The sequence below is a fragment of the Tachypleus tridentatus genome, chromosome 6, assembly GCF_004210375.1.
Source record: "Tachypleus tridentatus isolate NWPU-2018 chromosome 6, ASM421037v1, whole genome shotgun sequence".
NCBI classification, from domain to species: domain Eukaryota; kingdom Metazoa; phylum Arthropoda; class Merostomata; order Xiphosura; family Limulidae; genus Tachypleus; species Tachypleus tridentatus.
In genome coordinates, this window is record NC_134830.1 from 78,384,639 (window position 1) to 78,398,921 (window position 14,283).

A 14,283-nucleotide genomic window follows, 5' to 3' on the forward strand; every position below is an offset into this window, starting at 1 on the left:
GGTTAACATAAGTTAATTTATCACAGTTGTATAGTAAGAAACAGAAAAGAGAAAAGTAATTCATCTTTTAGTTGGATTTTAAAGTAACTAAATCAGCCTCTGTGGATGTTTGACAACAAAAGAGATTTTTTTTTAAATTTAGATGCAACTTTGATATTTTATAATGTAAAGAATTTTTGTACATCAAGTTTGAATTGTTTTGAATGTATTATTTCAAAACAAGTGGATTGTGTGCTGTTTGTTTATTGTTCAAATTTTCAAGTCACAGACACTAACTATAAATAATCCAAACCCATGTACATGTACAAAACATATTGTGTAGTTGTAACTCTTTGATTGCAGTTCATTATTCCTTAATTTATACACATAGTAGGTAATATGTTTAGTTATGATTACTTAATCCTTAATATTTACATTTAAACATTCATGTTTAGTGCTATTTCATTACTCCTTAACATGTACTCATATGAGATATTTTGATATCAATTATTATAGTATTATAGGTGTACAAAATGTATATGAAAATGTGCTGTTTTACTGTACCTTACCATTTCAGAACTATACTGGATATGCCTTCTACAAGTTTTGTTTAATATTTGAAGAATTTGTGATTTTCTGTAATAATTCACTGAGATTAAAATTTTCTCACTTTTATCTAGTTACCATTATAGTAGACAAAAACCTACCAAAAATAGTATCACCAGAAGGTAAACTTGTCACTCCTACTTGGCTACCAACTGTTTCGTACCCAACTAAGAAATCTGTAGCTACAAAGAAACCAGCATTTCCTCCAAAAAAAGAAGTGAAAGTAAGTTGAAATATATTTCTTCAAATATGAAATGTGTGTGTATACAGTGTAATGTTTTTTGCTTTTTTTTTAATATTGGTTATAACAGGTAAAGAAGCTCTCAAGCAAGACAAATCTTTTTGACAATGACGTGTGTTCAAATAACGTTAATCTTCTATTTCAGCCAAAAAAGTTATTTTTCTTCTCATCATTTCAATTATTATCTGTCAAAAAGCTAGTGCATTAAAATTACCTCTATAGATACAACCCTACTAAAGGTGAAATAAAAAATCTTAGAAAATGAAATCCTGTTTTACCTGAGATGCAAGTTAGTAAATTATTTGAACATTAAAAATACTTCAATTTACACTACTAAAACAAAAAAGTTAAAGTTTGCAGAATATTCTGTCAGAATCAAATAAAGTTCCCAAAATACTAATTTGTACCCCTTGGCGTGGATTCCTGTACATGGTGAGGGGGACCTTCCAAGGAAGGTTCTTTCAGTTTACCACCTTTTGGATCTAAACATCTACCCGCGTGTTTGCCGTGTGTGGCAACCCATGAAGGGAAAGAGAGGATCCTAGAGGTTGAGGGGTCCAACCCTAACACACCACTTTGGCCTTGAATTCCTGTAGACGGCCAGCCTTAGGGTGGCTCCCCTTGGGTCAGTCGGTTGGTCCACTTGGGCTAGGGTCAACCAAGTACCAGTGTTGGATGTTCTCAACAGGTGTTGTGGACATTGTATCTGATGCTGGTGTTTTGGTATAGTGCTCAAGAAACCCTGGTGTTGCTGCAGTGTACTTGTTTGACATTGTAGTGTGTCCCCTCGTAGAGCTCCATGGTAGGTGGGGTCAGTGGGCACCGAAATTTCCCTTTCTTTATTATGGATACCTCAATTAAAAATCTTAATAAAATAGTGAGAAATTACAGGTAAACGACTACGTCTTGAAGATACTAAGCAGCAATCCTCACCATCTGTACCACCTGTTGTACCTCATTTTCTTATATTGCACTCACTTTCAGACAAACCTTTAGGGCAAATGTCTCCCTTTTTCATTCAGAAGGGACTTGAGGTACTTGCTGGCTCTCCAAAGTCAGTAAAAAACCTTTTATCTGGTGACATATTGGTGGAAACATTCACATCTCAACACAAACTCCTGTTGCATTCAAAGGCAATTGGGGATATACCTATTAAGGTTACACCTCATGCTACTTTGAATTAATCACAAGGAATTATTGTTGAGAGGGATTTGACAAACATCCCAGAATCAGATAATCTCACTGGTTTCTCCACCCAAGGAGTTTCGGCAGTGAAGCGTATCTCCACTCGCAAAGATGGAATTATGGTGCCGACCGATATCTTCATTCTGACATTTTCATCACCACGTCTGCCTGCCACCACCAAGACAGGTTATTTTAATTGCAGAGTACGGCCATACCTTCCAAAACCTTTCCTATGTTTCCAGTGTCAACAATTTGGTCACTTGAAGACATCATGTTGTGGTTCCTTGCCACTGCAACGAGCACGTCAACCATTTTGGGCAAGAAAAAGAGGTGCAGCATTTGAAAATGATTCATAACATTACCTATCCTGAGGATCAAAAATTGCTGTCCACCACCTCATCTCTGACTATGCTGTTGCACTTCGTTCCACAGCTACTGTGGGAGTGCAGACAGATCTCTCTGTGCCTCCTAAACAATTGTTCTCCAAACAAATGAAAGGTCTTTTGACCTCCATTGTTAAAAAAGTTCACAAATCAACTTCAACACCTATCTCTGTCCCTTATATACATTCCACCAAACCCCAAGATCCACATCCTTTGGTTTCAGGTATAGGCATTTCCTCAGATCCATCTTCCTCTCTCACCCCAAGATGCAAAACAATCACTCGTTCATGTCCACAGTCTCTGAAATCTCCTTCCAACAGTAAAGACCTGCCCAATGGACACAGGGCAGGATCTATGGAGGTCTACAGACCTCCCTCAAATAAGGAAAGTAAGGAAAAAAGACATGGTCGTAAACAGGAGGGTTCTCCGCCCAATTCGCCTACACGTAAAAAAATGGCCACCCTGATACAATGTAATTGTTGAGGTTTACATTCTAATCTAGATGACATCAAAACATTGATTGCTTACCATTACATCCTGTTTGTTTCTCCTTACAGGAATCATTTCTGAAACCTGCCGATACAGTCACCTTTCGGTGGTTTTCTTTATACAGATGTGACAGGTTGTTTGATGGACGAGTGCATGGAGGGGTGGCACTGTTGGTTGATCACCACGTGCCCACCCTGTCTTTGCAACATGACACACCCTTGGAAGCTGTAGCCATCTGTGTTTCCTTGGGTCCTCCCATCACTGTTTGTTCTCTCTCTCTGTCACCTGGAGAGACATATGATCAATGAGAGCATCAAGGTATGATTGATCCCTTTTTATCCTTGGGGACTTTAACTGACATTATCCCCTCTGGGGCAGTGCTGGTATTGATAAGAGGGGTCGCTCTGTAGAGCATGTACTCTCTGATAACAACCTTTCTCTTTTCAATTCTGGTTCTTCTTCTTATTTCCATGCACCTATCTGTCCTTTACTGCTATTGATCTCTCATTTTGCTCCTCTTCATTATTTTCCAATTTTTTATGGAGGGTTGACAATAATCCAAGAGGCAGTGATCATGTTTTTATAACCTTGAGAGAGATTGGCTGTGGTCAATGCCACCCGACACTATGAGATGCTGTGCCATCTATCTTCTGCTTCTCTTGCTATCCTTCTGGTTGTTTATAACCGGATCTGGCAAGAGAATGTTTTTCCTGATGTCTGGTGCCAGGCTATTGTCGTGCCTTTCTCTAAGCCTGGGAAGGATACCAAGGATTCCTTCAAACTTTGACGAGGTATCTCTGTAAGACCTTAGAAAGGACGGTTTATGCTCGTCTTGTTTGGTTCCTCGAATCAAACCACCACCTCTCGCCCAACCAGTGTGGGTTCCAAGGACAGTGATCCACCATGAACCACCTGATTCGACTTGAACGACAACATCTTGTATCAATATTCTTTGACATTGAGAAGGCCCATAATACAACATGGAGGTATGGCATTTTGCGAGACCTCCATATATATGGGTTGTGTGGCCATTTGCTCATTTTTATTAAAAACTTTTTAATGGACAGGAGATTCTGAATTTGTGTGCATTTGACACTTTTCCATTCTTTTCTACAGGAACTTGGAGTTCCTCAGGGCTGTGTTCTGAGTGTCACACTTTTCAGAATGCTCTCAATTGTTTACTGAAGTGGACCACAGCAAACAGATTCACCTTCTCTCTCTCTAAAACCGTTTGCATGCACTTTTCCCACCAATGGGGTATTAACCCTGATCCTGAACTCTGTATTGGTGAAGTTGTGCTGCCTGTGGTTTCTGAGACTATGTTCTTGGGGCTTATCTTTGGCTGTAAACTAACCTTTATACCACACATCAAGCAGCTACGGATCAAATGTACAAGAGCACTGAATATCCTCTGTGTCATCTCTGCCACCATTTGGGGAGTGGATCAATGTTCAGAGCATATACATACAGTCTCACAAACCTTTGTACCACTGTTGTTTGCAACTGTCTTTACTGTATGATTCGGAACTTCGTTCCTTTCCCGAGCATCCCCTTGGGATGTGTTTTCCTTTCTTGGTGGGCCATGCTTTTTCAGACCAGATGGTCTGCCATTGCTCCTTTTGACCTTCGTATCTAGGCACAGTTAGATAAATTGGGTCTGTCCTTGGATAACGTTGCTGTATCCACTGTTCATTCCATTCCATCATGGCTTCTTACAGTCCCCAGTTGCAACCTATCTTTATGTCATCTGAGAAAAGTAGACACTCCTGATTGGAAATACTGTCTGCTACTTGCTGAACATCTTTTGTAACCATCCTTCCATTCCTGTTTATACAGATGATTTGAAATCAGGTGACTGTGTGGGCTCTGCCATGGTTTCTTGTGATTTGGTGGTTGTGCACAGAATCTTCTCTACAGCTTAATTCTCTACTGGCCCTGGAATCACTTCATGTTGGTTCACACCCTGTTCTCACCAATATTCAAAACCGACTGGCCCATTTCTCTTTAACATCTACTTCTATCCAGTTTTTCTGAATACCGGGCCACGTTGGTATTCGCGGGAACAAGCTCGCCGACACTGCAGCTACGTTTAGCTGCTCTGGCACTATCACCGTTGTGCCTGTCCCATACATGGACTATGGTCCTGTATTCAATGCTTGGCTTCGTGCCAGCTGGTAGTCATCTTGGAGTGAGCAACATGAAAACAAGCTTTTCCAAGTAAAACCCTATATTGGACTTTGGCCATCTTGTTCCCGTAAGGATTGGAAAGAGGAAGTTGTTCTAACTAGACTATGCATTTGTCACAGTTCTTTAACTCATCATTTTCTTTTATCTGGAACTGATGCACCAATGTGTAGTTTGTGTTACACTCAGATCACAATAAGCCACATTTTACTTTCTTGTCATTGTTATGATTCACAATGATGGCACCATTTTAAGCATGTTCTGTCCCAAGGTTTGTCCATAACGTTAGACAGTATTATTGGTGATGGTGACACTGTCCACGTTGGTAGTGTTTTCAGTTTTTTAAAGGCCATTAGTCTTTTTAATGCCATTTAAGTTTTTTAATATATACATTACACATTTTTAATGTGGCTCCCTTTTAAACATCACAATACATCGAGTTCAATTTGAAATTAGAAACTGACCATAACATTAAGTAACTCGTAACAAGAACTGGAAAATCCAACTTCAGGTGACTGATGGTGTTTTTTGTACTTACCTGTTAGTCTTCCTGGCAAGTTATGATTATTACAGTCACATTACAGAAAGTCCTTTACACCTTGAATTACTGTAGTTTTTTTCTTGACATTGTAGACTGGATCTAAACATTGGTTTTATGCTATTTATTTACTTATTTATTTTTAACTTTGTTTTGTTTTACCTTAATTTCATTTTATGAATTTTACTAAATTTACTTTTACCTTTTTAACGGACGTTTGGCACAGATAGCCTAGCTGCTTTGTGCCATAAAACACTAAATCAACCAAGCAACCAATTTGTGTTTTAGGAAATTAAGTACAGTGCTACTTCATTCTGTGTGAAAATACATCTAATAAACCTACATTGTATTTTTATATACATGTATTGTTATGTTTTTAGAAATTTCATATCATACAAAAATACAAAGGAATTTAAACATTATGTAATGAAAGGGTAAAAATATTTACCCTTTAAAAAATTTAGTAAAATTCATAAAACGAAATTAAGGTAAAACAAAACAAAGTTAAAAAATAAAGGGACATTTGGCACAGATAGCCTAGCTGCTTTGTGCCATAAAACACTAAATCAACCAACCAACCAATTTGTGTTTTGGGAAATTAAGCACAGTGCTTCTTCATTCTGTGTGAAAATACATCTAATAAACCTACCTTGTATTTTTATATACATGTATTGTTATGTTTTTAGAAATTTCATATCATACAAAAATACAAAGGAATTTAAACATTTAGTAATAAAAGGGTAAAGATATTACCAGAACCAAGGGAATATCATGCTAAACAGTCTAATAATTCCAGTTTTATGTATATTAAATAGAAATTGCACAGATGTTTTCACTTTAAATTTAATATAAACCAGTTATTTTTGTATGTCTCTATATGAACTATTTTGTCTTAACAAATCTCAGAATTGTCTGTTTATCTCTAAAGAATAGAAAAAGGATATAATGTAATTTTTTTATGAAGTTAACGAAATTGAAAGTTTTTGAAGTTTATCAACACTGGTCTTGAGGGTTAAAAAAATCTTGACCAGAAATTTAGAAGCATTAAAAGAATGTGAAAAACTGCATAATGCTATTACAAGCTTGAAGATCTGTTAAGCATACAAAAATAAAAGAAATTGACATATTAATGCAGATGTTTATGCAAATTAAGTAGCTGTTATTCAAAACACATCTGTAGAGCTTTATGTGCTGCTAAATGTTTTGTCAAAGCTTGCAGCTGGGAGTTAAGCTACAGACTTCATGATTGTAACTGTGGAATTTAACACAAATAGAAGGTAATGTAAAAACCTTGACAGACAATAGAATACTTACATAATGAGCAAGCAGATTTAGAAATAACAGCATTTTTTTCTCTCAATGCTTGAATATTCCTCATAGCTGGTATTGCTCTAGTCTTTACAAAATTACAATCTTATTGTTTTATGTTCTGTAAAGTATGATCTAATTTGCGCTGCTCTTGGCCATGTATGATTTTTTAGATAACAAATGAGAAAAGTTGATTAATTGCAATGAGGTACTCTCCCTTCACTCACAAGATTAGCTTTTCTTGTTTTTTGTGAACGTTTTTAGAAGTGCATGCCACAAGCCATCGTAATCTTTTTCTTTTTGGATTCCATACTTTCAACATGTTTCTTATGCAAATTACTATGCATCACCTCTCAGCTAATTAGAGAACACTTCTGTCATGTGATGCATATGACTTTCATTGCACACAATTACCAAACTGTCTCTTCTCATTTGACAGCTGTCAAGTTCAAACACATTTTCTTACATTGTTTAATTACCTTGAAGTATTTTTTATAATATATTTTTTAACTTTCTTCTGTACAGTTCATAGTTATGGAGTTAATATTTTTATTAAAGTATTACTTTTTCATGTTTGCTATTTCTTTTGCTTATAAATCGCAAAATTACAGTAACTACTTTTGATACTTTATCATCATCTGATGTCATAGTTTCAGTCATTGGTGTGGGTAACCCATCAAGGGATATATTGTTTCTGATTTTCTGGGTGATTGAGCTGTATACGAGCCAAAATCTCTCATTTACTTCTGCCTCACTTCCTTCTGAGCCATTTGAGCCAGCTCAGCTGACAATGAATTTATAATTTGTTTCCTCCCCTGGAGTTTGCCATGCCTTTCCATTCACTACTTGATGATTGAGCTTGACTTTCATTGGGTTTTTCAGGCTTTATCTTTCAGATATGCAATATTTTGTCTCTAAGGAGACCCTAGACCTTCCCTCTCATGTGAAACGTCTTCACCCTATTTAGTCTTTACCCTGTCCCCTGACATTAGAGTTCACACAAGCCAATTTTCCTCTCAACTGGGGGAGAGCATTAGTATGCCCCACTCGTCACAGACTTCAAATCAGTCTACCCTTGCTTATCATCATGGACTTTTCCTTTCTCAACAAACAGTTGTTGTGGCCAATTCTGTCAATTTGAGAGTGAATGCAGATTACCCTATCTAGTTTACTCTAATTCCAATTTCATCACCTTTGTCTAACTATCATGATCCTTTTAAGATATCTTTCCTCCCTTCACATTCTTTCAGAGGGTTTTCTGCTGAAATCCTTTCCTTACTTCTACATTGGCCCATTTGTAACCTTTGGTTTTTGTGCTTCAAATATGGTTTATTTGTTGTTGGGATCTATTTAGCCATGATGTGGTTTAGGCATGGACCCATCTCCAGGTTCCTTATCTGAGGGACTTCCTCAAGGTGCTATTTTTATGGCATTATATGTTTGGCTCAGTTCCTAAGTCTTAGGAGTCACAGGTTGCCTTGTACCATAAACATTCTATCCTTACATACTTGGTAGCTTGTTTGTTAGAGTCATTGCTAAGCATGGCACTGGTTCCTGCCCCCAGCCTTCTCCTTCTCATCCTCTTTCTGTACCACTCTACCATGGTTCCATTGTTCAAAGATTTACTCAACGATGCCCAGTCTACCAACAGTAGTACCAGTGATTACATGGTTAGTTTGACTCTAGTAGGGGCCTTTACTCTCTGATGTTTTGGGTTCACAGAGTGCTTTTAGAAAGATACATTATCCCCTTTCTCTCCTTTTCTTCATTATCCAGTGTTCCCATTACATTTTCTTGTCCTTTGAATCTCTCAATATGACAGCATCTGTCGAATGTAGTTTAGGACCTCTTACAATAGGTTATCAAACCAGCCTCACCAGGTACTACTGTTTGTGGTTCCAAAGAAGATCAGGGACTGGTGTCATCAATTTATTCTGTCTCAATCAGTATGTTCATATTCTTCACTGTACCATGGAATCATACCTTTCTCTTTGATGGGCACTTTCTCCAGGTCTCTGGATTACAAGGTAGACATTTCCAACACTTACCTACACATTAAGATGGTAGAACATTCATATCCATGTCTTCAGTTTGCTCATCAGAGTGGTTGTGTACCAAGTTTGTGCCTTATCTTTCAGCCTAGCCTCAGCACCATATATGTTTCATCAAGTATTCACTCCTTTACTCTGCATATTCATGCCATGTAGTTGCAGTTCCATGTTTATATGGTCATTTAACATCTTCATTTTGAACAGAAACTGGCCTGTCACACATCAGCTCCTGGCTAAAGCTATGTGGGTGGGCTGATTGGTCACTTTTGAGAAGTCTCCTTTGTACTACCCAATATCTTATCCATTTGAGTGTTTTGTTTAACACCCATCTCAGTCGAGTCCACCCTTCTCCTTTCTGACTTCATTCTATGGAACAGGCCATTTAGATAGCTCTGTCTCTTCTCTTACTTATAGCTCACTAAGTTCTATTGCTTTTAGGGATGTGGTCCTCTGTGATTCCTCTCATATCCAAGGGCAGAACTCATATTTGGTTCCATCAGTGGATCCTTTACAATCAATGGCATCTCATGCAGATGATCTTCATTGGTAGTTAAACAGGGCTCACATGTCAGTTGGGGTTCCATTTCTTCCTTTGAGACCAGATTTTCATTTGTTCAAAGATGCATCCCTTCAGGGCTGAGGTGCCTAGATGGGTCATCAGGAGGTTTCATATTGTAGGTTTGGGTTCTGCAACAGTGGCTATAACCATTCAGTTCAGAGTAGGTTGGTGGTGGTGTGCTGGTGTAGAGAGAGTTGCAAAATCCTCTGGAAGTGTAACTCATTCCCAGAGTGAATAAGCCCATATGCAGTTCACCTCTCTGATTGGGTACCCTCCTCATACCCTCTCCTGGTTGTTAGTGCCCAGCAAGTGAGGTTTTGGAGATTCCATAAACCAATTACATAAGTCCTCACACAGGTTTCTGGTTTTCCATTTTCTCTTCTTGTCTTGTGTCCTGTGTTGTGGGTAGTGAATGATCACTACATAGCCTATTTCCCCTTCTATCCTGCTCTTCCCTTATTTGGTAACAAGGTTGTTACTGACCTCTAGTTGTTTCAGGCTGGTTTTGCAGTCACTTGGCTTGAGTGCATACATCTGACTTCCCATGGATTCTGAGTGACACATTCCCAGATCCTTGGCATTAGGCTACCTTATGAGTTCTTGGAGTTGAATGTTAGTTTTCATTTTGGCTCTGTAAATTGATGAAGATGGTATGATTCTCGTGTTACCCATTAAAATATGTCTGTACCCAGCAAGTGAAGTTTTGGATATAGTTAACTTACTGAGTACAGTCTATCATTCTCTATTCATTCTACATCATGGGACACATCCTCACTTGCACACTATCCATTTTGGGATTGATGATTTTACATTATGTTTAAGATCTCATTGCTAAATTATCTTCTCCCATGCAAATGTGCTCCCTTCATTTTCTATCATATCCAGCCCTGCTCATTTCATATGGAATATGCATATATTTTCCTGACATTAGTCCCTCATCTATTTCAATTTGGGTATTCAAGTTAATCTTGTGAACAGAGGAAAGTATCTTGTCAAAAGTTATAATTTTTCCAAATGAAAAAGTATTTTCAGTAGGTACTTCCCTCTTCTCACACTTCCTACCCATCCTCTCCACAAGTTTCTGGTGTTTGCAGCTTCTGCCAAAATTCAAAATGATAGTTCAGTAGTGGCACATATATGAAGAAGTTACGTTTGTGTCATGTGATAGTAGTGCTTTCCTATTGGTGGAGATGTTATGCATAATGATTTGCATGAGAGATATGTTAGGTCTTTGGATTCCAACAGAGGGATGATGAAGGCTTGTGGCATGTAATTCTGAAAAGTTTGCAGCACAAAATGATAAAAGCTAATCTATTGAGAAGAGGGAAGTATGTATTGAAAATGTATTTTCATTTAGGAAAATTATAACTTTAGTACTTACTGTATTGATACTGCTTTGGATATTTATTTCTCTGTGGAAGTATTTTTGTGAATTAGATTGTCCATTTTAAATGCCTTATAAAAAGGTGAAATTCAGAAATGTTTTGTCAATTTATATCAGTCAAGTAATGTAAACTAATTGAGCTTTTAATATGCTAAAGGATAGTGTCTTGTAGAAAATTGCAATTCATCTGTTACTTTGAAAGTAATTTGGTAAAAGCTAAGAGCAAACTCAAGTTTATTCAACTAATTGTACTGAAAGACTTAGAAATGTATAAAACTTTAATACAGTGTTCTTAAACAATATTAAATGTAATTAAATGAATATATATGAAAAATATATTTTATCCAGCCACCTGTCAAGGTTACAACTTCAACATCTAGTTTAGATGATGAAAACCGTATTCCTGAGATCCAAAAACCAGTCACCACTAAAACTGAAGTGGAGCCAAGACAACCTGACAATATATTTCCTGGTCCAGCAATGGAAGAAAGTCCTGAGGATAATAATAAAGATAATGAAATTCATATCATGGGACAAAAACAAGAGGAGAGACCTTCTTCCTTTTTTGCACAACCTGGAATCTTGGCTTGTAAGCTTGTTTTGCCTTCAGTTTCTTTTCTCTGATATTGATGTAATGTTAAATCAAGAACTGTTAAAATCATTAAACTTTCAGTAATCTTTCATGATGACAAAAAACCCACTTGAAGTAAAAATGTATCTCAAAATGGCTGGTATGGGTATTAAAACTTTTATTAAAATAAAGCAGATAACAACGTTCTCTTTATTAACCTGAAGACGACCTAAGAAGGTAAAAAATTGTTCTCTATGCTTTATTTTAATAAATTTTTTATACCCATATCAACCATCTTGATAGACAGTTTCAATAATCCTAGTTTTCCTCTTGAAGTTGTGCCTTTTGAAAACTCCCACGTAAAATTCACATGAAAAAATTAATTTGCATTACTGCATGGCAGTGTATAATGCAGTTAAACCCTCTGCCAATATGAGTACAACACACTTTCTTATGCAGATGCTTCTTCTATATATGTATGTATGTATCATGTATGAAAATTCTCATTCCTTCAGTTGGCAAAATTGTGTCAAAACATTTTCATGTTTGCTAAGGTTTGTAGTTTTATCTCAGCTATCAAATTTTAACTTAATTGCATTTAACATACTCAGTATATACTCTGTCTCTACTAATATGGGTGAAAAGGTTCCTTGCACACTACAGTTGACTCTCATTTTTGCAGAAGTTTTTATCTGTGGAATATGTGATGAACACCTTGCAACGTGTGTTAGTGTTCTTATGCAACCAGGACACTGCAATAATCCCTTCCACTTAGTTTATTTGTTGTTGTTTTGTGGTCCTGACATTATAGAGGAAGGTTTTGAACTATTTCCACCCAAATATTTCTGTACCTAATAAATATCTTTTGACTTTTCTGCTCACTTGATGTCATTTTCTTTCTTCTGTGTTACCAGTTAGTTCTACATCCAGCATTTCCTTTGGATGTAACTTAATTTCTGCTGTTTTATGCCTTATTCTCTCCATCTTACTAGATAAGACATTCAAGTAAGTGTTTAGACGTAGTGTATTCCTCCTTAGCATGTCTACATACATCATGTAGTATATTTTTAAATATACTTACTTATTCTTTACCATGTAATATATAGACATTAATGTTTTGTTCTGGCTGATTTCTACTATTAGATTTCCACCTAGAAAATAATATTTATATCTGTTTTATTAATTTCTCGCATGTACATATGGAAGAGAATGTTTGCTCTTGGTAATTATTCCTTGCCATGTATACACTGATCTTAATGTTCAGTTTTAGTTCTTACACCTTCACGTGTACACATATAAGATTATGTTTATGTGTAGTTAATCACTATTTCATATGTTCATTTAGAAGATTATGTTAGAGGTGGTTAATTACTCCTTATCACATACTACTTAGAATATAGTTTTTGGTAATGGTAATTGGTCCTTTATGTGTACATACAACAGTTGATATTTCAAAATAATTGTTTGCTCTTAACATATACACCTACATAGTAATGTTTAATTCTAGTTCATTACTTTGTAACACACAAACTATGGTATTTAGTTGTAATTCCTTGTTACATCACAGAGAAGGTATGTGTAATGTGTACTCATTGTTACTTAATTTTTCATATATATACACACTATTAGTAATGCTTGATCTAGTTTCTTCCTCTTTAACATTACTCGTAGGAGATATTTTGATATCAATTAGCCAATTTCCCATGGCACCAGTGCTTGCTTGGGGTGCCAGCAATTGGTAGAGACGACAGTGCATGGTAGCTGTGAGCTGTTTGCAGACTTGTGTAGTAGTCTCTGTTGATTTTTTTTTTTCTTGTCCAAAACAAAAACATATCAAAGACAAAACACATTAACTCAACTATTTAGTGAGTAACGTGTACAGGTAACATGCTAATTAATGGTAATACTTATCTAGAGTCTCAAGAGCTTGAACCTTACCTAATTGTACACTATTCATTTGGTGGTGTTCACTATATTTGTTTTTTGAAGTCCTGAAAAATACCTTTTTTTTTTTTCAGAAAAAAATTTTTTATCAAGAAAGGATGCAGGTTAGAAGAGTATAATATATCACATAAACATGAAAACAATATAATCTCGATAAATATAGTAAAAATATCACAAATCACAGGTTTTTGCTTGAAAAATAGGTAAATACTTGAGAATCTGATAATACAAAACTTTCTGACACTGTTCATTGCTTCATACCTGTATAATTACATCCACACATGACATATTATATGCACCCTGCATGTTTGTAAACAAATAGCATTACTTCAAGAACATTTTACATGTTTTTACTCAATTTCTGGCCACAAAAGAGAGTTTTCATCTGAATAGTAAGTAGATACTTGAAAAACTGACAATACAGAACTGTTTCTGACACTATTCACCACTTTATAACTCGGTAAACATCATATCTGCGTGTGACCTCTTCACCATGCGCAGCAAATTAGCTGCCCAATTTTTTGCTTACATTCAAACGAAGAAAAATAAATTTTTCCATCACAAGAAATGGAAACAGGAGAATCATGACATGTATTGCAAATCTACATACACATAAGATAAAAACTGCACAAAGTTGATGGTTGCACATCACATAATGAAAAGTTTTTCCCACTATCATTTAAGATAAATTTATTTTTATAAATTTAAAAGATGCATTTAAAAAAGTAAGACTTATTAAATTAATTTAGTGGTACATATAAAACTACTGTAATTTTTGTGACTCTCTAATTAAGCTATATATATATGGGTTAATAATAGTCTTACTTGTGTTCAGAGCAGCAACTTACTCATCATTCTTCA

General features: G+C 36.1%; 1 protein-coding gene across 3 annotated transcripts in view; it reads left to right on the top strand.

Annotated features, from left to right (window-relative positions):
* The window catches only part of LOC143252868 (uncharacterized), a 124,666-nt gene that overhangs the window by 104,512 nt on the left and 5,871 nt on the right, over positions 1–14,283 (top strand). For all 3 annotated transcript variants that reach the window (XM_076505658.1, XM_076505659.1, XM_076505660.1), the window contains 2 exons: positions 660–808; positions 11,256–11,496. In XM_076505658.1, the coding sequence (XP_076361773.1) occupies positions 660–808; positions 11,256–11,496 (390 nt within the window). The remainder of the gene's footprint in view (positions 1–659; positions 809–11,255; positions 11,497–14,283) is intronic.